The 24,546-nt window shown below is 34.3% G+C and overlaps 1 protein-coding gene across 5 annotated transcripts in view; it reads left to right on the top strand.

Annotated features, from left to right (window-relative positions):
* LOC125668850 (uncharacterized) overlaps positions 1-22,879 on the top strand; it is a 95,266-nt gene extending 72,387 nt beyond the window's left edge. For 4 of the 5 annotated variants that reach the window (XM_056161557.1, XM_056161558.1, XM_056161560.1 and 1 more), the window contains 4 exons: positions 117-303; positions 11,169-11,938; positions 17,342-17,480; positions 22,143-22,879. In XM_056161557.1, coding sequence (XP_056017532.1) covers positions 117-303; positions 11,169-11,938; positions 17,342-17,478 — 1,094 coding nt within the window. In that variant the 3' untranslated portion in view covers positions 17,479-17,480; positions 22,143-22,879. Of the gene's footprint in view, positions 1-116; positions 304-11,168; positions 11,939-17,341 lie in introns of all 5 variants that reach the window. The other variant, XM_056161559.1, reaches the window with a different exon arrangement.
* Positions 22,880-24,546: the final 1,667 nt, after the last annotated feature.

Genomic DNA, 24,546 nt, shown 5'->3' with positions numbered 1-24,546 from the left:
TACTTGCAAAATATTTGTTATTATAAGGATGAAGTAAGCCTTACCAGATATTCAGTGAGAATGTGGTTATGATATTGATGATAATAATGTATATCATTTATTTGATTTGGTTTCAGATTGTGCCTTAGCCATCACTAGCACAACAAAAGTATGGCCAATACAGAAAAATATTATTATTCAGAAAGCCAAAGAACTTTTTGAAGTGCAGAATGTAGCCTTATGGACTCAATCAGACAGCTTTTCAGACCAGCTGAATGATGATCATCTTCCTCATTTTATTAAAATTATTGCAAACATGTTGAGGTATGTATTGACTAAAAACAGTGTGACACATAGATACTAGAAAAAGTATGACACATATCAAAGATTATTTACGATAGACCGATAGGTCTCTTCTGAATGGGGAAGAAACAATAAATTGATGTGCTTACATCAAAACATTCAGACAAAATCACAGGAATGTATAAAAAATGACGCATTGAACTGGGAAACATTCTGGTTTTTGAGTCGGGGCAAACGTGGGAGAGTGTACTAGTTCCCCTGAAATACGCAAAATTGATAAGCAAATTCTTGATGCACTTTTTTTTTTAGTAGTATTTCCCGAGTAAAAAGAATTAATGACAAAAGGCTTCACACAAAGTGTTAATCAACTAACATTCAAAGAATCCTTGGTAGAAGATATAAAACCAACATTCTGTGACTTAAATTTAATCATTCACTCATGTCACTGGTAAGCAAGTTTGTTTGAAATCATTTTTTTTTTTTTTTTGCGGAAATAAAAAAAAAAAGTTGGGGTGGGCCCTTTTTTGAGGGGCGGGTGGGGATGATAATCTATCAATTAATTATATCCCCCACAACAAGTTGGGGGGGGGGGGGTATACTGGAATCGGGTTGTCCGTCTGTCTGTAGACGCAATGGTTTCTGGGCTCTAAAGCATCCTTTCCACCTACCATCACCATATCATATATATGGACTACCCATGGGATGAAGATGTCCCCTATCGATTTCGGGGTCCAAAGGTCAAGCGCACTGGACATCGAAGTAGCAATATGGTTTCCGGGCTCTAAAGCGTTATCCTTTCCACCTACAGTCACCATATCATACATATGGACTACCCATGGGATGAAGATGTTCGCTATTGATTTTGGGGTCAAAAGGTCAAAGTTCAAGCGCACTGGACATTGAAGTAGCAATATGGTTTCCGAGCTCTAAAGCGTTATCCTTTCCACCTACAGTCACCATATCATACATATGGACTACCCATGGGATGAAGATGTTCCCTATCGATTTTGGGGTCAAAAGGTCAAAGGTCACGTGCACTGGACATCGAAGTAGCTATATGGTTTCCATTTAAATTCTTTAATGGCTTCTTTCATCACATGGAGATGCTGTGTTCCTAGATACCTTTTGGATCATAATACTGAAGTTTTACCTATTACCAACACCCTTTGGGAGATTGGGGTAAGCGGGGGGTATTCTTACTGAGCATTGCTCACAGTACTTCTTGTTATGTTCCCCAAACAAAGTTTGGGAACATATTGGTTTTACTCTGTTTCTTATTATTATTATGTTCCCCAAACGAAGTTTGGGAACATATTGGTTTTACTCTGTTTCTTATTATTATTATTATTATTATTCTTTCTTTCTTCTTGGGACTTTTTTGTCCACGAGTGTTCTCAGAAACTACTCAAGGGATCAATATGAAACCTTTTTAGGATGATAGTATAGCATATGTAGATGTGCGGAACGAATGTCATTTTTTCTGAAAATGCATGCATGTGCATGCACGTGCATTGGATTTTTTGTTTACAAACTTTGGAATCAGTCTAACTTTTTTATTTTTCAATGAAATCGTTTGCTATTTATATCGTAGGTATAACATGGGACCCTTAACTGTTTGGCATCGTCAAAATTTCAATTCTGCACGCGCATGCACGTGTGCTTCAATTTGATTGGATAATACAAAACCGTTTATAACATTCATGCCAATCAAGGAAATTTAATGATATTTACAGGATAGGTAGACATTTCAAATATCTACAGATCGATGTAATAAAAATTGCAAACGTGCATGCGCACGCACGTGCATTGTCTTTTGAAGGTTCAATTCTTTCCATGACCATAACTTTTTTGTTTTTTGTCAAAATCTTTTCAAACTTGTATTGTATATGTATCTTGATATTCTTAACAAAAGTGTATAGTCATAATTGCCATCCCGCACGTGCATGCACGTGTGATAAATTCTGATTGGACGATTTTCAAATCGCCATAACTTTCTTATAAATGATGGAAACAATATGAAATTTATACTGTAAGTATATCTATCAAATGTCTATTGAATGACATCAACATTGATGCTGAGTCATACTCACGTACTCGTGTATGCACGTGCATAGCTTTTCTTTCATTTTTCGGGTACTAAAATGGTCATAACTATTGAATTAAAAACTGAAATGAATTCAAATTTACCCTGAGGATCTATGATATGAATGTCTGTGAAATGGTGCCAACAAATTTTCCATTATCAAAATCGCGTGCGCGTGAATGCGCGTGCATTGTAATTTTTGACGTCTAAATTTGAGTATTGGTCTATAACATTTTGAGATTGCAATGAATAGGTTTGAAAATTACGTTGCAGGTATGTTTTAGGCCTGTCAATTTATTAATAGTCTCAAAATCACTTCCCCGCACGCGCATGCATGTGCGCTTAATTCTGATTGGACGATTTTGAAATCCCAATAACTTTCTTATGAGTGAAGCAATCGATACCAAATTCATATAGTAAGTATATTGTTCAAATGTCTATTGAATAGCATCAAAAAAATTGCTGTGTGGTACTCACGCGCACGTGTATGCACGTGCATTGATTTCGGTCTTTGTAGTTTTGAGTTGCCGTTAATTTCTCGTTTTTCATTGAACAGTTGTGAAACTTCTCTTGTACTCATATCGTAAGACTTCTAATGTATCGAGATGGTCGAATTATTTATACACGTGCATGCACGTACGTGCACGTGCACAAAACTCTCAGATCTTTATAACTGATTTGAAGTAGTATGAAATGGACTGAACGTTATAAGATAGTTATATATTCACATGCTAGACAGTTTGCAATGGTCAAAACCACTGGTACTGATATAAATCGCACCGCTTGCTAAATGGGGGAATGTTTGGGGAACATGTGTAACGGTCCCCGTTACAATAAGTACTAGTTATTATTATTATTATTCTTTCTTTATTCTTGTCACCCTTTTTTGTCCACGAGTGTTCTCAGAAACTACTGAAGGGATCAAGACGAAACCTTTTTAGGATGATAGAATACTCTTTGTAGATGTGCGGAACGAACGTCATTTTGTCTGACAATGCATGCATGTGCATGCACGTGCATTGGATTTTATGTTTACAAACTTTGGAATGCGTCTAACTTTTTTATTTTTCAATGAAATCGTTTTATATTTATATTGCAGGTATAACTTGAGACCCTTAACCATTTCGCATCGTCAAAATTTCAATTCTGCACGCGCATGCACGTGTGCTTCAATTTGATTGGATAATACAAAACCATTTATAACTTTCATGTAAATTAAGACAATTTGATGATATTTACAGGATAGGTAAAGATTATAAATATCTACAAATCTATGTTAAAAAATTGAAAACGCGCATGCGCACGCACGCGCATTGACATTTGAACGTTCAGTTTTTTCCATGACCATAACTTTTTTGTTTTTTGTCAAAATCTTTTCAAACTTGTATTGTATATGTATCTTGATATTCTTAACAAAAGTGTACAGTCATAATTACCATCCGGCACGTGCATGCACATGTGCTAAATTCTGATTGGACGATTTTCAAATCGCCATAACTTTCTTATAAATGATGGAAACAATATGAAATTTATACTGTAAGTATATCTATCAAATGTCTATTGAATGACATCAACATTGATGGTAAGTCATAATCACGTGCGCGTGTATGCACGTGCATATGTTTTCTTTCATTTTTCGGGTACTAAAATGGTCATAACTATTGAATTAAAAATGGAAATGAATTCAAATTTACCCTGAGGATCTATGATATGAATGTCTATGAAATGATGTCAACAAAATTTCCATTATCAAAATCGCATGCGCCTGAATGCGCATGCATTGTAATTTTTGACGTCTAAATTTAAGTATTGGTCTATAACATTTTGAGATTGCAATGAATAGGTTTGAAAATTAGGTAGCAGGTATGTTTTGGGCCTCTCAATTTATTAATAGTCTCAAAATCACTTCCCTGCACGCGCATGCACGTGCGCTTAATTCTGATTGGGCGATTTTGAAATCTCAATGACTTTCTTATGAGTGAAGCAATCGATACCAAATTCATATAGTAAGTATATTGTGCAAATATCTATTGATTAGCATCAACAAAATTGCTGTGTGGTACTCACGCATACGTGTATGCACGTGCATTGATTTCGGTCTTTGTAGTTTTGAGTTGCCGTTAATTTCTCGTTTTTCATTGAACAGTTGTGAAACTTCTCTTGTACTCATATGGTAAGACTTCTGATGTATCGAGATGGTCGAACTATTTATCTGCACGTACGTGCACGTGCACAAAACTCTCAGATCTTTATAACTGATTTGTATTAGCATGAAATGGACTGAACGTTATAAAATAGTTATATATTCACATGTTTCACAGTTTGTAATGGTCAAAACAACTTGTACTGAAATAAATGACACCACTTGCTAAATGGGGGAATGTTTGGGGAACATCTGTAACGGTCCCCGTTACAATAAGTACTAGTTTTAATTGGCCTTAGATATGTAGAACAGGAATTTTTTTCTAGATTTCATAGCCCTTGGCACTTAGGGGACTTCTAACTAATACTCAGGTGACCGACAAGGTCTGTGGGCCTCTAGATGTTTAAAAAATTATTTGTTGAACTTCGTCAGTTTTGAAGACATATTATAGAGCGAGTGCATGTTTAGTCCTTTTAACTCCTCTCACAGTTTTAAAGCAAGGGCATTTGCAGAAAATTTAAAGATGTGCATATTGCAAGGATTTTGATTTTTAACAATTTTCTTTGATGTTTGAAATATTTACATGTTGAACTTGGTTTCCTTTTTTCATATGTTACAAAACAAAGTATGTCATAGCTTGATGATGGCTACTGCTACCATAAGTAAATTTCTACAAGTCCTGACATTTTTGCCATGTTTGCTAATCAATGTTGCAAACAAACACCTTATAAAAAATACCCAATTTAACCTCACAGGTATATTATGTACAGTCTTCACGAAAACTCAGTGGTCTGAAGACCGAGGCCAGTGAATTTTATGGTCGGGTCAGTGAAAATTAAAAATCAGAAAGTCTGATGGGCTAGTAGACTTGTTGTAGGTCACATTAAACATAATGTTGGATTTAGATATTTTAAACGTCTTATTTACTTAGGGCTGTTCCAGAAATGATCAAATTGGGGGGTCGGGCGGCAAATGATATTTTTTTGTGTGGGTGGTCGTATTTTTTCATATTTTATTTGGTCCGTGGCTGGACTGTTAAAAAAATATTTATTATGGGTGGTGGGTAGTTTCTATTGTTTTATTTTGTGCTACGTGGGTGTTGAGTTTTCAGAATATTTTTATTGTCGCTCTTGTCGTGTTGGTTACAAAACGTCGGAGGGAAAATTGAAAACGTGCTTTCGAAATGCTGCTTAGGAAATCGGAAGTAACATAGAACTATTCGAGTTGTCGCTCTTTGCAGCGCATAACTTTCCATTACGGCACTCTTCAAATTAGAGGCGCGTTTAGTAGAGTCCCTTTGGACGTGATGGCGGCGAACTCTGTTCTGTAGATTATTACAGTTTACAGTGCATCGATTTTGGGAATATTTTGAAACCAATAGGTATTCCGTTTTCTAATAAAAATAGGCAAACCTTAGTTGATTTATACGATGGTACCGATGCATTATATTTATCAGTCAGTGTGATGGTGATATAGAGGCCTCCGGGCGCGGGCTCCATTAAAAGACGAACGATTCGTGGAAAAACACATCCATACCCATTTCATGATAATAGCATCGTTTGGACTCCCAATCTTTCCAACATTCCCGCCATAGATGGCTTTGATTGTTGATGTGACATCGTTTCTTCAGAACTACTGTGATACAATGTCGCACAGCTCAGGCATTACCGCGTCATTGACTAGAATGTTTGTCCCGAAAACCTCGCGAGATTTGTACCATTTTCATTTTTAAAAATATTTTTGTGGTGGGTCTGGTTAGTTTTTTTTTTAATTAGATGGGTCATTGTAAAATGAGTTTATCAATTTGATGGGTCATGGGGTAATTTTTTATTTATTTTTTTATGGGTGCTTGGTATATACAAAAGACGCCCCCCCCCCATGTATTTATTTCTGGAATAGCCCTTAACTTTACCATCAAAATAAAAATAAATTAAAAAATACCACATTAAGTAAATGTTTGGACATCATGGTTTGTTTATTTTGTGAAAAACGGTAACTATATACTTGTAATTGTCAAGATAACTTATTAAACGAACAACTTGTTGAAACAACAAAAATGGCCGCGTTCTGTATCGCACTGCACACCAGTAACTGCTGCTTTATTGCATTGCCCAATTAAAATGAACTTCGACAATTGCAGTTATCTCTGATTTTTATGCAATTTCTATAGTTTGTAGAATTAATCAATCGTTTCCATTTGATGTTGGTATAGAAGGCTACTTCCCGTAGAAAGGATAAAGGAATAAATCAACTTCATGAAGAACAACCATAATGATAACAACTTAGTAAATTTTAGTCCAATTTCAATGATAATTGCATAACTGATGTTATACAAGCGGATGACAAGTCTGGTCAACCCATCGCATAGGAAATTAGAAATAATAATTCATAAATGATTAAGAGAATAAAGGGTTTCAACCATCCGAAACCTTCGTCTTAAAGCTTTTAAGGTAACGGCTGGAGCAGAGGTGGATCCAGGAATTGCGGTTATGGGGGGCGCCTGGGGACCGCCTTGAGGAAGCTCCTGGATTTTACAGATTTCATAGGGCTTGAAATATGTCTCCTATTTAGTCATTTGTACTATTTTTTATAATTTTTAAGAAGGTGAAATTAATAAAATGACAAATATTAAGGGTTTTTGGGAAAAATTAAGTTCTTCCAATAAAGTAATTCAAGATATCAAAAGATTTTGTAATTTATTTCTTCGGAAGTGGAAGAAATTATTGCTTCTTCTATTGTTTAGTACATTTTTCTAAACAAGATACCACAATTTACCTTAAATTTATTAATAAATTTTGGGGGGGGGGGGTGCAGGCTGTGCCCCCCTTAAATTCGCCACTGCATGGGGAGCAATATTTTTACATGACATACCACTGGTGTCCGGATTTACGCGATGCTTGTCCAGAATTTCCTGACTTTAAGCTTGCCTTTTATTTCGCTGAGCATGACGAATTTCAGCATTATCAACCATAACAAAACCATATTTTAGTCTCGAAAATCTTCTCTTTCAAAATATGTCCGTCAAAATTTTCCTATTACTTACTTTTCATTGTAGGAACTAATGATTAAAACGGAAATAAGTTTTGTCAGATTTACCAGAACGTGTTTTGGAGATGAATATCTTTTCCATTCATTTTTTAAAAAATTCATTCAAAAAGCTATATGTAGGCTTACATGTGTAAACACTAGCTATTTGCGATTTAAAAAAAACACCGTTTTAAATGTTTACATTTATATTTTTTACTACAGAGACCATAAAAACTTGTAAGCACCTTTTCTATTTACACTTCGGTCATGAAAATTTGAACATGATAAATTAGTAGTAATAATAACTAGAAAACTGACATGGTCAGCAAGGGCCCCGCTGAGGGTTATTAGAGGAAAGTAACATCTGTATTTGATATAGCAATGTTTGGAGCTGGTATATATGTTAGAATTAATAATATATAAAGATACATTGGAATGCCAATTTGTGAAAAAGGAATCATGAAGCATATTTATGAGAGACTTATGCAATTTAAATTACTTCTGTTTGACACACACTCATCCACTCAAACACAACAGAGTGCAACAAAATCCCATTGTAATAGGGGATTCAAAATGGATAACTGGTACAAAATATAGTACATCCTATTTGAAAAGGATTATGAATTTGACATATTGATGTCTTGGAAAAGGAAATTCTGACATCGGGGCTCTAAGCGTTTTCCAAGACATTGTCATTTGATAAAAGTGTTCTACATTTTTAAAAATAGAGATTAATATGTCTTTACATACATAGGTGAGAAAGTTTCCATTATTCTTAGCCGAGACATACCATGTATGCGCAAAAAATTCATAAGCAAATATCAAAATACTCACATAGAAAATGTGGACCTTACTGTCAACAAGTGCAGTGAAACACGCCATTTTGAGATTTTCGCCGACGAAAGCTCAGTAACAGTAATGAATAAGGTACACACATTTTGTATTTATTTTGTGACTTTCTTTATTAAAAGGAACAGTTCTCTAATGTGTAACGTGCAATTACTACATAATCATGAAGCAGTTTCACTTTGCAACCGGATATAAGAAATTTTATTTCGCATTCCGATCCCGATCGAAAGTTGTTGACTGGGAATGACGTGTTTTAATTCAATATACATGTAACATCAAGCATTTTTTATATCACATTAAAAAAAACAACAAATAGATACACATACACAATGTTGTAGAGTTATTTCTTGTAAATTTTCTATATATCGATACAATGCATATCATAATTCAAATTGAATTATCTCCCTTAAACAGTGGTAAATAAATACGGTCATAATAAGATGATGACATTCAAACAGACAGACAAAGTGACATGACTCCAAAATCTATAGGTGTCTTCCTCTTATTGTAAAGTATTTCTGTACAAAATTTGAAAACTGTACAGTGAAAACTGTTTAATTCAGGCATGAGTTATCATGTCACAAAGAAAGTTCATAATAACAAAGATCATGCCATACAGACAGACAGACAAAGTGAAATGACCCCAAAATCTATAGGCTTCTTCCTCTTATTGTACATTATTTCTGTACAAAATTTGAAAACTGTACGATAAAAACTGTTTGAGTTATCATGTCACAAAGAAAGTGTTGACGGACAATGTGATTACTATAGGGCTTGTCCGCATTTCATGCGGGGCCCTAATGATAATGCTGTATGAAGAGAAGATATCCCTATTAATAGAAGGCATTATTATCCCCCGGGGCCTTCTGAAATACAAACACTATACACACAGCGATAGGTACAACCAAAGATAAGCATATAAAGATAGATTCCGTGATTATATACAGTGTATAACAAAGTGTTATTTAAGACAAGTATGGGGGGCATATTCATGGTATAGAATTGGTACATGTATTGCACGAGGGAATAAAAGATGAGGGGGGGTGTTAACGAAAATGCATCCATATATTTTCAAATACATACACATGTATAACAAAGATTATAATTTCATTCGGGACGCATGAAATATGAATCATAAGTTTGAAAAAAAAATATACAAAGCATTTTAATTAACAAGGTTTATTAAACTATTTGTTTCTGTATAAGAATTGAGAAAACGTCATAAGACACAGATAGAAGACGCAACGTGAAATCTTACACTCTCAAAACATGACAACTTTCTACTTCATATCACAATTCAAATACACGTTAATTGTAAATAGTGTTTGATTATGATATTTGTATAATGTTATTGAAAAGAATTTTGTGTGTGTGTGTGTCAATAACTTTTTAAAAATTATCCAAAACAATTTGATTAACAAGGTATATTGAACTTTTTTTTTTCTGAATAATAATTGAGAAAACGTCATCAGACTCAGATCAAAGACACAATGTTAAATCTTGCACTCTCAAAACATGCTAACTTTGCTCCTTCATATCACAAAAAATATACGTAATACATGGATATAATTACTATATATAGAAAGTACACACCCTATATAATATTAGGGCATAAAATTATCAACTTCTGAAAATAGGCCGAAATTGACCCTTAGTGTACCTTCTCCTTTAACTATATTGAATGGAAATATTGAATGGAAATTAATACAGATTTTGCACTTTTAACCATTAATATTGATAAGTCACATGAGGATCGACCCACCTTAAGGTTATAGGCCAAATAAAATAATATGTGTGGTTCCAATTACACTCCCTTGAAAAATAGGGTAGGTAGGGATTTTATTTTTATTTTTTTATTTATTTTTTTAATGATAGATTTTAGATAGAAACACAATTTTCTTTCACTTTCACTTTGCTTGTACCAATATATATACCTATCAAAATGGTAAGGATCACCCTAGTTTTGACAGTTCATATATATATATATATATATATATATATATATATCCAGGGGTCCGTGTTTGCCCAACTATCTATTTTGTATTGCTTGTAGGAGTTATGAGATTGATCACTGTTCGTTATCTTCAATTTGCATATATATATTTCAAATAAATAAATAAGTACAGGGGGGAAAAATCTGTGCATTTGCCAAAATCATGTTTTTGAACATTATGAGGAAATGATATTTCAACCAGAGTACCAAGCCCTTCCAAGTTCTTAAATATATATCCAACTTTTTTAAAAATAAGGAGGGTGATCGCTCATTATATTCATGCCTGAAATTTGCACTATTGTTTAGGTAAGCACTCTTTAGTTCTAAGTCACTTTCTGCCTAATGTTAGATGGCCTGTAGTAATTAAGTGTATACAGCTTAGCATTTTAATGGTATCTATATATTCACTATGAATGAACTTACAGTCAAGCTTCACCTGAAGAAAAATGAGTCAAAAACCCATATAATATTATATGTATCCATATACATGTAATATTATATGTATAGTGGTATATATTATGCTCCCCTTCTCATGAAAGAAAATCTTGAAAAAAGTGCATTCGGCAAAATACGTTAACTGATTTTGGAAATAGTCAAAAAAAAGTTTAGGGTTGGTGGTAAAAGCTAGGGATGGTCAGGTAACCGGAACCACACATATTTTTTGATTTGGTCTTAGGATTATATAAAATCTAAGAATGAACAGCATCTGTTACACTACATCTTCACATAAACATCAAACAACCAAACTTTTTATAAAGGTTTTGTGACTCATGTATTTGTTTGATTTCTAGAGAGAAAAGATTCAAGAACCTTGGCAATTTGTTGACAGAATGCAGCTTTCAACATACCCATATGGAATCTATTAAACATTTGCTGGAACTTCCCAATAAAATTGTTGACAAGATCAGAGACTCTCTACTTACTGAAGTAGAGACACAGATTTTGAATGATGAAACTGTTCTTTTCATGGACACCAAATTAAGCACATTATTTCTCAAGTTAAACGCCACTGTGGATAGAGTCTGTAAGATCAGAAACAAACTTCTCCCAAATGCAAAGAATTCATTAGGTTGCCTTTATGAGTGGACAAAGAATACCGTGCCTATTGTTCCCCTAAAGCAAACAGATTTTGACATGGAGTTGAAAAGAATCAGCAGTTGGCTGAAAAATGAAGGCTGGAATGAGTGCGAATTACAAATTCATCCTACCGATGACATTGTCCTTGCGCCAATGGAAAACAGGGTCATTAAAGAATTAATTAAATGTCACAAAGCAGGAAATACTAGTAAGAAAAACGACCAGAAGAAACTTATATTTGTGAGGGCCATGGATGAAATGGTCAATTGCAGCAAATACCTTCAGAAACTGATACTTTCCAATGCCAACACCAAAGAAGTCCTCATCATTAGCCATATGACACCTTCCATAACTCAGAAGTTTTTCATACCAACAGATCAAGTTGAAGGGGCAGAGGTACGAGTGATGAGTGCCTTTAAGCCCTCCACAAAGCAAGGCATATCAACAATCGTCATCTGTGTCAGTTGTCAAAAGAGGAATACAGGTATTTTTTTTTCCAGATTTCTTTTTGAGTCACTTAGGTGACCTATTGCAATTGGTCTTGTGTAAACAAAAGTAATTCCATCTGTGATGTCATTAGATTTTGCAAAATCAATGTTTTGTTTAGATTTATACATGATGTGTGTTTCAAAATATTGAATCCAAGGGCAATAACTCTGTTTTCGTTGATTTCTTTATCAAGTCCATTATGCGATAGCTTAATTTCCTTTATTTTTCACAGACATTTTGTATATTTTTGTAAAGAAACAGTCTCATGAAATTGATATGAATACTGAATAATACTACTATATCATTGTAACCACATTTTTTGTGAAATTTTGATAATGCTGTTTAAGGAAAATTGCAATTTTCTAACATTGAAATATGATTCTGTTTGTGTATGTCCTGCTGACCTGTATATATTATTAGATTACACTTTCTATACTTATATCAGCTAACAATGCGAGTATACTCCATACCATTAACATTTTTAACTTTATAAAAATCTTCTTGATGCATGTAACTACCATTCCAATTCTTTTCAAATTTGGTATTCAGCATCCTTGGGAACAAGAGGGACATAAAATAGAGGTTTCAGGAATCCTGCAACTCTGAAAGGGGGGGGGGGGGAAGCAAATGTGTCTAAAATTAACCAATTTTCAAAAATCAATTGCACATGTATTAGGAAAACTAAATGGATAGTCATGTAGAACAGGAAGGCAGGCTTCTACAAAAATTGTAAATTTCATGATCTAACTCCAGGGCAGGGTCAAACTTGGTATAAAACATTTAAAAAATTAAATAAAATCTTCTTTAGTACTATTGAAAGTGAATGGATTTAGAAGGAGCAGGTAGCCCTTTACAAAATTGTAAATTTCTTAGGGGTAGGAGTTCTGGTTCCAAATTGGGGCAAAAATTGTCTTTATATGATTATTATCTTTATCAAAGACCTTTAGGTCACCTGAGTAGTTATCTGTTATTATGTCTTTATATGATTATTATCTTTATCAAAGACCTTTAGGTCACCTGAGTAGTTATCTGTTATTATGTCTTTATATGATTATTATCTTTATCATAGACCTTTAGGTCACCTGAGTAGTTATCTGTTATTATGTTGATTCTTTGAGTAGTTTCCAACAGGCCAGCGTCCGTCGTCGTGCATTCACAATTTAAATAATTTTAACTTATTTTTGATAAGTACTATCCAATTCTTTTCAAATTTGGTATGAAGCATCCAAAAACAAGGGTGACATGAATTATAAATTTCAGGACTCCTCCACCCCTGGGGCCTTGGAGTGGGGCAAAAATTGACCAATTTTCAAAAATCTTCTCGAAAACTGCGCATCTGTAAGAAAAACTAAATTCAAAGTGATGTAGAGCAGGAGGGCCTCTACCAAAATTGTAAATTTCATGATGCCCTGCATAGACGTTCTGATTCTAGGACGGAGCCAGACTTGGTATATAATGTATACCTGTAAAACATTTAAAGGAAGTGAACATGAAAGAAATATTTGTTGCATATTAAACTTAAAAGACCTCCTGAAACTGAAGAGTGTGGCCTAAATCTAATTTGCTTGTTTCTATTACGAGATTTGATCAATTAAACACTCTAAGTTAAAGGTTTATGGAGGTCATCCATTATTTCCCAGTATGCATCTGGGCTCTGACATAGATGAGACACATTGCTGTTGACTGGGTCACTATTATACAGCAGAAAAAGTTTATGGATTCATATTAGAATTGATGGATAAGGTTTTGGAGCAAAAAGAATCGATATCAAATCTAATTACAATGCATTAAGAAAAAGAAGAAAACACTCCCACAAAATATTTCCAGCTTCTCCAACTTCTGAACTTAACATGTCAAAACTAGATAAAACTTAATTGTGACGAAACAACTGAAGTCATATTCGGATGTTGTTAAAAAGCAAGATCAAAAGTGCATTGTCCGATTAAAAAAAACACCTTATATCACAGTTGCCATTACCCCCCCCCCCCCAAAACTTGATATGATGAATGTTGACCCAAATTGATTATCATGCAATAACACAGTAGTGCTAAATAAATGTATCTATATACATTTTCTAATGTTTTCAAATTATGGACACATGTACAGGGTTTAGGGTGAGGCTAATTTTGGGGAATCCAATTTTACATGAATATATAGTGGGGGGAAAAGTTGTTGTTTGTTTTTTTAAAAAGCTATGTTAGTAATGTTGATATTGAAGCATCCTATGTTGTTTAGATTCAAGTTTGGTTAATAAGTAACGACCCTGTGGGACTAGGGTTGGGTCATAATATGGGGCCAAATTTTTTTGTTGGAATGAAGCGTGTAAAAAATCTGTTTAAAATCTTATGAAGAACAGCAGGCCTAAGGTGACTCAAGTAAGTGTTGTGGCCCATGAGCCTTTTGTTTAGAAAAGAGTCAACACCTTCTCCATTGAAGACTTGTTGCATGTTCATCACCCATGGGCGTCTGTCTTGTTCACGCATAGATATCGAGCAAAAAGTTATCTATGTAGTTAGTTTGAGTGTAGTGTGATGAATATACATGGGCCTGTACCTTTATGTGGAGTAATAATTGCACATCACTATAATATGTAGCAACTGTACTTTTCGGATAAAAATTCCATTAAATTATCTTCTCTTAAATATTGATTTGATTGAAAATGAAAGTGAAAACATGCTGTTTCAACATGGACTAGCTGATGTGATTGTTTACATCCATTTTGGATGTTGTTCCCAACCTTTCCGGTATAACTTAAGTGTCATTATGCTTACCTGTGTTTATTACATGTTTTACCGTTGTTCATTACTAATGTTCTAGCCAGTATTCTTATTTTTCAGCCGTGTGTGCTTTTGTTTCTGTCCATTTCAATACTTCAGCTTGAAGTTTCGTACAAGCCGCTTCATTTGTTAGAAGCTCACTGATTGGCTGTCATTATAAAAATAAACAGCAATGCGCCAAGAAGGATCAGACTATACATTTTCCGAGTTACTGTTCAACGGTGCCAACAGTTTTATTTACGTCTGTGTTATTGTTTACCCAGATCAGCAAGCCCCTGCGTTTCCCATGTCAGGCCACTGATAAAATATGTTGTGTTTCCGCTAACCCGACCGACCCTAAATTATAGCCCCGACCCTAGAAATTTTTTCCGCTAATTTGAAAAAAAAAAAGTTGTCATTTTTCTGGAAAAAATATATTCTCGGTTCTTGGTTTTCTTTTTAGTTAGACATTGAGATGAAGTCATTCAAACGCTTTAACGATGTACAAAATTGCATGGTATTGTGTCAAGCGTTTAAACAACATTGATAATGTTTGTAACTAACAGCATGGCATGATGGTTGACCTAGTACTGTACCTTCATGCTTGCCTCACGCAACGGTGCTTTGACAACTGAAGTTAACAGACGGCCGAAAGACTTTGCCAAGTGTCATGTTTCCATAGAAGACTTTCTTTTGTTAAAATTGCCAACTCCTATGGTGTTTTTATGGAGGTCATGATGCAGAGTGACAGACATTATATAGTGCACTTGAATGTCCAGTCTATCAAATTTGTATGCACATCCATGGTATCTGCTGCAGTTCTAACTGAATACACAATGAAAAAGGCCACAAATAAAGCAGTGAACGCATCCAAGTTGTTGATGGCTGTTGAGAGCCGAGGGGAAAAGATGTGCAGACCTTTTTTTAAAATAAAAATTTATGTCCTGTAAAAAGTTTTAGCTGAAAGAGAGTTGGATCCCATTAGGATAAGTGGGATCTGCCCAGACTGTCTTCCTACCCTTGTTCCATTTAGATTGTTAAAGTACATTCAGAAATGAATTAATAAACTTAAAATATGTTAATGATGTTGATATTTTGGTGATTTTTTAATATTTTTTTCAAAATCATCATATTATTTTCCTGTCAAACATATCCAATAGTAGTATTCCCATGACAACCAATCTAAATGTAGAAACAATATAGCTGGTACTTGTATAGCATAGGGGCATAAAGGAGTTAACTTTAATTTGTGTTTTATGCTATATGTTTCATTGAAAAATATTGTTTCTTCTAAAACATCTGGAAATAATCCTCAGCCAATAACAGGTGAAATGCTAAGATTGAAAGTTTACTTGCAATGCAATTTAAGCAAAATTTTATATTGAAAGTATAACATTCAATAGATCATTGAACTTGTTAGAGTTTACAATGTTTTCGCATACTTTGAAAAAATAAAATTTATTTCCTACCTACCTACCCTATTTTTTTCTGGAACGTTAGCAGAAACTCAACAATTTTTGTCGTTGGCCTTAGTGCACCTTCCATTACTTATACCTTAGGTATTTATTTATAGAATATTTTTATTACATTGGTTCGCTTACCAGGACAAATAATTTGACAGAGTCTCGTACATATACCTATAGTTCCTCTCTCAGCAGATGCCACCCGGAAGTTTACACATTGCGTTTACTGTTATTTTCACTGAATAAATTTATGCATACATGCATCTATCTTAATTGTGTTGTTTTGTCAACTGATGAAAGGCACAGGCCCCATGCAATAAATTAGAAATGTTACAGGTGTTAATAAATATTTCTTAGAGACGCTGAGATCGAGATATTGGACTTGATTTCTCATTTCAGGAGTAGTATAACCTGTAATATTTATCATTTTTGATATTGCTTAACACATAGCTGTTCTCACCCATTTTAAGTGCAAAATGTATGCTGAAATGTTTTTTCTAATCTGGCTGAATTATGACATCAAACATAAAAATTGCATGCATTTTTAAATTTGTGGGATTTTAATTGACTTTGTCCTTATAATATACTCTAACTCAAAGCAAATGTACTCCTATCATACCATTATGAATTTTATCCCTTTTTAGGGCCATATATGGACACAATTATACCTTGTATTTTTAGTTGCTATATGGACACAATTATACCTTGTATTTTTAGTTGCTATATGGACACGATTATACCTTGTATTTTTAGTTGCTATATGGACACGATTATACCTTGTATTTTTAGTTGCTGATGGCAGAGCCTAACACGGGTGTGATTTTTTCTCTTTTCAGAGGAAATCCTCTGATTGGTTCAATTTTCAAACAAACAAAAATTTGATATTAAGTGACAGAAAATGATATTTTTAAGGTAGGGTGAGGTGTTTTTCTCTCATTTTGACCTGTTTCCCACTAATTTCTGAGGAATTTAGTCACAGCCTTGTTAGTAACATTGGAAGTGAAAGTTTCAAGTCCTTTGGATGAGACCTTCAAAACAAAGGTCCTGTGTATGGTAGGCATTAACACGATATAAACCCCTCACTGCTACAGCCTCAGATGGGACGTAGGGGGAAAACAAGAAACAAATAATACAAAGCATTGTTTTTTAAATCTTCAAAAAAATTTAATCATTTTTCAGGTCTGGGTCTCACGGCAGGTAGTGAAGATGGAATTACAATTTGTCCAGAAGATGAAGGTATAGAGAAAAACAGGAAACGCAAACGTGTCTCTGTGAGAACCAGTACAGCTCGGTCCAAATGTAAACGTATAAATTAGAAGTGAGTTTTCAGAACAAGTACACTTCAGTGTAGATGTTTAATAAGAAGTGTTTCTTGAGAACCAGTCAATCCAAACATACATGAACTGTTTCTGGGATGGCCAGTTCACATCAATCCAAAGGTACACCCAGAGACTAGAAATTCTGAACAGACAGTCGGCCAGATTTTGTCTTGTAAGAGTGGTCTTAATGACCTATAACAAATTAAGTAATTGGCAAAATCGGAGGGAAAAGGTTCACTGCCAAATCCAAATCATTCCATTTTTAACCCTTGAAATCTCATCTGTCATAGTTATTCAGTCAGAATACATTTTTCATTCAGCAAATATATTAAGTAAGGCCAAATAAAATTGAAATAATGGTTCTCAGACCCGCGCACATCTGTATTGAGGTTGCCGATTTTTCAATAAAATAAATAGTTGGTAAAGCGCTTACTTATGTAGAGGGGGGGGGGGGGAGCACACATTCATTCTGATTTTCACATTTTGCAGTCGGAATTGTCTTGCATCTTTGTAACTTCCGAATCATAGCCACTTGAGTTCATAAGTAAAGGTTATATACAACTTCTTGGCTCAATTCATAAGGTTCTGTTTAGCTTAAAGTGACTGAAAATTGTAAAACCATCTGCACAAGTATCATAACCATTTAGACTGGTGCTACTAATTACCCATATTGACTTCATTATTCCAAATCGTCAAGCATCAATGTTAATGTTTGGATACAATAAGTCTAAGACATATCAAGAGCTGTGTATAGCATAATTTGTGTACTGTATTGAATTATTATCTCTCAAAATTAATATTTGAGCCTCTAAATCGTTTTGGGTCATTCATCCCTTTTGGGTATGTAGTGCCATTGCATGGTCAAAATGGCTGTCAAAAGTGAAAGTACAGACGGTTTTACGCTTTTCAGTCACTTGAAGTTGGAGCTATTACGGAACTCATTTTACAAATTGGGGCAAGAAATTCGACTTAAAATGATACCTACAATCTATGTTATTTGCTTGTTGCAATACACAAACATTCTATGTAGTGGTACAATGCCAGAACCCAGCTAAAATTCATTTGCAATACTGCATTAATGGACATTTTTCTGAATTTGTTTCTGCATATCTTGGGGAGTATACAGAATTTCAGGATGATCTTTGGTAGTAATGTAGATTGTTTATGTGTAAATATTCTAGAATACAGAGAAGTTTATATCATTTACTTTATTGTTTTTCTCATCTGTGAACTTTCATGGGTACCCTATATATTTAGAGTTCTGTCTCTAGTTCAGTTGACGAGGACATAAATTCTGTTGTTGATGACCAAGATAAAGTAAAGTTTATTATTCAGTTTTTGAACTTTTATGTTTAAAGTTTTCCCCCGAAATGTTCCGGACTTTTAAAAAAAAATGCCTCCCTCATCTATTTTATTGCTAATAAAAATGAAAAATAAAAAGCCTTCCTCATCTGTTTTGAGAAAATTGGCCTGAGAACCAGAGAATTAATTTGATGTGGCCTAAAACTACCTATATATATATATATATATATATATATATATATATATATATATATATACCCACAGTTATTTGTAAATTACATGGTAAACATACATATGTTCATGTTTCACACACATTTAGAATTCAGGTAAAGAAAAAAATATGTGAGGAATGGAAGTTTGTACTGGTAATATGATTACTTAACTTGGGCCCCTCCACATATTAATGCAATCAACAATTCAGTTAATGCATGCAATAATTCAGAATTGAAAATATCATTATTTATTTGAAGAAATCTTCAACTGAATTGTTGTGGACATCAAATGATTTGATGACATCTTCAAATGATTAAAGATATCTTCAATTGAGATAATGTTGATTTGGTGCTCTGTATATATCAATTTGCTATCTATATATAAGGCTGTACCACTATTTCAGTTATAATATTACTGAATGGAGAAAAAAGTTTTGATTCTCAACATTTAATTTCATATTAAATTATTATTGTGTATAAAAATATGGTTATAGATGTGAAAATGTTACTCGATCTACACAACAATTTAGCATACAGCACTACTTCTAGATATAGCAATATGTATGTAACGCTGTATATTAACATGTCAATAAACTCGTACGGTGAAACAGAAGGGGACTATAGGTTTCCTCTGTCAGTTTGTCCTACTTAGTTTTCCGCACTTTTTTCCCTCATGCCATGATTTAGTATGTGGTTTACTACTGTATGTATACAGATCAAGTTAAAGCTTCGTCACATTTGAGTAAATTTTAATAGATTTATGGGACTTTGTGCTGAAGATAGTTTTTCGGACTCTTTTCCACTTGGAAATCTGAAATTTGATGTCTGGTTACCCAAGAAGTAGATACCTTGAAGTTTCACTTTTGACAGTTATGATTGACTTATTTTAACAAATTATTTATTTGAGCAAGTATTGCTTTTTTAGCTCACTGGTCTGTAGAGTTATCATCATGACTGCAGTGCCAATGTGTCACACTTTTTTAGCTCACTGGTCTGTAGAGTTATCATCATGACTGCAGTGCCAATGTGTCACACTTTAAGGAAGTAACTGGAACTTTGGCTCCATCTTTTGGATAAAGGGGAATAGGTTGGTTGGTTGTTCATAGTTTAATGTCCCACTTAAAAATTTTCCCCTCATATGGAGACATCACCATTTGCCGGTGAAGGGCTGTAAGATTTAGGCGCTTACGGCCTTTGAACAGGGAGGGATCTTTATCGTGGTACACCTGCTGTGACAGGGCCTTGGATTTAGCGGTTTCATTCGAAGGGTTTAGGGATTTGATATTGCACATATAGATGCCTCATGACGTGACCTTTCTTTTGATGCCAAGACTTTTGACCTATTGACCTTGTACTTTGATCTACTTTTCAAAATCTTTAAGCTTCTAATGACTATATCTTTTGAACCAAGGAGGATAAGATTTTGATTATTCAGATATAGATGTCCCATGACGACTTTTCTTTTGGTACCAAGACTTAAGACCTTGAACTTTGACCTACTTTTTAAAACTTTACCATGGCTATATCATTTTAGCTCACATGAGCTGAAAGCTCAAGTGAGCTTTTCCAATCACTTCTGTCTCTTTGTCCTTAAACTTAACATTTTTGACTTGGCCAATTTCTACCAAAGGTGGCAAAAAGCATACATGTACTTGGGTGAAGGAGATTCCTTCGGGGTGGGATGGGGCCACAAGGGGGATCATAGAAATATATAGGCAAACTCATGGCTCCCAGGAGTAGAGTAGGACTATAATAGGTATCAAAGTTTTACATCTGAGTATATGGAAAATCTTTGAAAAAATCTTTGTCAAAAACCACTGTACCAAAAGAAGTGGAAATTTACACGAAAGCTCAAGTTTATTCAAATCATGGCTCCATGGGAGTAGAGTGGAGCCATGACAGGGGAGAAAAGTGTTGTATACTGATATATATATGGAAAATCTTTGAAAATATATCTTGATATTTAAGCTTGGGCTTTCATATTTTGTTTATACATTCTTTACAGAAATGTCATGTGACCTTGACCTGGAAGTTTGACCTACTTTGAATAAAAATCTGACCTATACAATATGGTCCTTAACTATTTAAGGTAGATCTTTCATATCTTGGGTATATATTTCTTATGGCAAGACCTTTCATTTCATTTCATGGTCTTTGACCTTGAACTTGGGAGTTTTGATTGAACATTTTTAACTTCTTCTTGATAACTACCCGTCCAATTCTTCTCATATTTGGCATGAAGCATCTTTTGGACAAGGGGCACATAAATTGTAAATTGCAAAAACTGCCCAAAATTGACCAATTTTCAAAAACCTTTTTAAGAAATGCACGTTTAAGAAAAACTAAATGCATAGGGATGTAGAGCAGGAAGGCCTCTACCAAAATTGTAAATTTCATGATCCCCAGGGTAGGAGTTCTGACCCCAGGGTGGGGCCAAACTTAGTATATAGTGTTTGTGTAAGTTTGCTGATACTGTATAAAATATAAATGCATACTTAAAGATAGCAGAAAAGGAGGTACAAAAAACGGTGAATTTCACAACCCAGTGTGACCTTGGAGTTTGACCTACTTTTGAAAACTTTAACCTTGCTAATAACTTTTGAACAGTGAGTGCTATAGCTTTGATATTTCACATGAGTATTTCTTGTGATAAGACCTTCTGTTGGTACTAAACCTTTTGACCTTGGCATTTGACCTACTTTTAAAAATTTGACATTGGTCATAACTTCTAATGGTAAATATTAGAGCTTTCATCTTGCACATGAGCATTTCTTGTGACAAGATCTTTCTCTTGGTACTAAGGTATTTGTCCTTGTGACCTTGGCCATCTTTGGAATTGGCCATTATCGGGGGCATTTGTGTTTAACAAAGTTTAGAAAAAGTTAGTTTTCATACATTCAACTATGCAACAATTTTTGGGAAAGTTATGTTAAGATTGTCATTTATGGTCTAATTTTACATGGAAATATTTTGGAAAAATTTTCTGAATATTTTTTTTTTTTCCCCCGTTCCATAGGCAACAAATATGTAGTGCCCACCCTCTTCATGCACACTTGGATCATGGGATGAAGGGGCCACAATTTAAGGATTTAAAGTTTTAAACAGGAATACTTGTATATTGGAAAAATGTTTTTTAAATTCTTTTAGGAATCCTTGGACAACAATTTGTTGAAATAAGGTTTACTGCATGCAGACCAAGACCTTGGAAGCAGTGTGAATTGGGATTTTGTAACGAGAGTATTTGGGGAAATCTCAGAATGATAGAATAACAATTTATCAATGATTACGCAAACATCTTCATATTTTATAAATTGACATGTGTTCAGTAGATCTGTACATAACAATTGAGCTCACTCAGGTTGGTGTTGTTGTTAGTTGTTTCTGTGAAATGATGATTGGAGTTCTTGTCTCAAAAATATGACGTTCTAACTCTCTTATCTGTAGCCTAGCAATAATTTAGCAAACTTTCAAAGCAAAATTGTTATTTTGTAAGTGTTAACGAAGAAAGTGTAGTATTAGAATAGGTTTAATACCCTGAAAGCATAGTTTAGAATCGTTTTGATAAATGTTTGGTATTCTTGTACAATTACTTATGTATTTTTTGAGAAATTTTATTTTATTTTATGTGTTTTAATGCATGTATTTCAATCAAAACTGTTGGGTACATCTTTACATTTTTATGTAAGCTAGGTGCTCAACATGCAAGTGTATATATGAAAGGATTAAACCATACCATATGCATGAAAAATTTTTAAAAAAAAATTGTATTTCATTATCATTTTAGTTGTAAGTTGGAATTTACATAGATGTTTGTATGGGCTTTAATATCAATGTTGAAGATATTATTTGTTTGAACTTTTGGACATTAAAAGTTTAGTTGTGTACATAGTTCTTGTTATCTTCAGGTCACTAGGGTGACTTTTTGCAATCAGTGCCTGTTCATAACTGACCACAAGTCATTTGTTGTGTGAGAACATTTGGACTTCTTCTATATGGCAGGTGTTTAACTAAAATTATTCATAGGATGGGTGAACAAGATTTGTGAATTTAAGGATCACTGCCCCACTGGACGTGGAGGCAAAATTTCTGTATTTGTATAATTTCGAGGGGGGAAATCTCGTGATTTCAATTTTTAGATATCGTACAGAAAATGTCTTTGAAGTTAGAATGTCCAAAGGAACTTTTACTCATTTGTGACATGCTCGGACCTTAAAATTGAACCAAGGGCCCAAGCTCTGCTTAGAGGCATGATAGATCATATACTGAACATTCAAACAATAAACATTTTTCAGATGAACAAAGTGGAAAAAGATATGCATGGAGATCTGTCAGTTTTGGATTTTATGTGGATTTATGGTTCAAATTCTAGGATGAAATGTCAACTAAAATAATGCCCCCCCCCCCCCCCCCCCCAACAATCGTTTTTTGTTAATTGTACTTGATAAGATAGTAAATTGGCTGATCCCCCCTTTTTAGTTCAAGTGAGCTTTTCTGATTGAAAGGAGTAGGCCCACGAAGGGTCAAAATTGGCCACGTGAAACATCAAAAATTAAAGTGAAGTTTCAACAATTTATTTTCTGTATAAAATATGATAGTGGTAAAAATTTTGGAATTTTGCACTGGTGTATCTGAGATCTACTTCCCCAAACGTCATGAAATTTGTCCATTGTCAGTCGACGGCAGTGTTGTAAATTTTTCAGTTTCATCTTCTCCAGAACCATCGGGCCAATTTCATCCAAACTTTGGGTGAAGGGGATTCAAGTTTGTTCAAATGGCCATGCATCATTCAAAGGGGAGATAATTGCAAAAATAGGATGGGGGTCATTTAAAAATCTTCTCAAGAACCTCTGGGCCAGATTAGCTGAAATTTACATGAAAGCTTTTTAACATAGTTGAGATTCAGTTTGTTAAAATCATGACCCATGGGAATAGGGTGGGACCACAATAGAGGATCAAGAAAATATATAGGGGAAATCTTTAAAAATCTTCTCAAGAACCACAGGGCCATAAGAGAGGAGATTTTAGTGAAAGCTTCCTGATACAGAGTAGATTCAAATTTGTTCAGATCATGGCCTCTGAGGGTAGAGTAGTGCCACATTTTTACATGCTGATATATAGGAAAATCTCCAGAATCACTGGGCCAATCTCAATCAAACTCGATTCAAATCATCCCTAGGTGAAGGGGATTCAAGTTTGTTCAAATGAATTAGGGTCATGCCTCCTTCAGAGGGGAGATAATTGCAAAAATTGGGTGCGGTCATTGGAAAATCTCAAGAACCACTGGGCCAGAAAAGCTGAAAGAATCATATGGAAAGAAGAAAAGGAAAGGCCCACAGGGATTTTAAATCTTATGCAGGATGTATGAAGTGAAAGTCGAAACTGGTTCCGGATTTGATTGAACATTTCAAAGGCCATCTAAATTTATATATGCGTCTATCAAATAGATAGATCATACAAGAATGAAACAAAACAACAAATGAATATTTATTTGTGAATATCTTAGTTCACCAGAGTTGAAAGCTCAACTGAGCTTTTCTGATCGCGTGTTCGT

Source organism: Ostrea edulis, chromosome 4 (assembly GCF_947568905.1).
Source record: "Ostrea edulis chromosome 4, xbOstEdul1.1, whole genome shotgun sequence".
Classification (NCBI taxonomy): Eukaryota; Metazoa; Mollusca; class Bivalvia; order Ostreida; family Ostreidae; genus Ostrea; species Ostrea edulis.
Note: the sequence above shows the minus strand (reverse complement) of the source record. Positions and strands in the feature narration are given on the sequence as shown.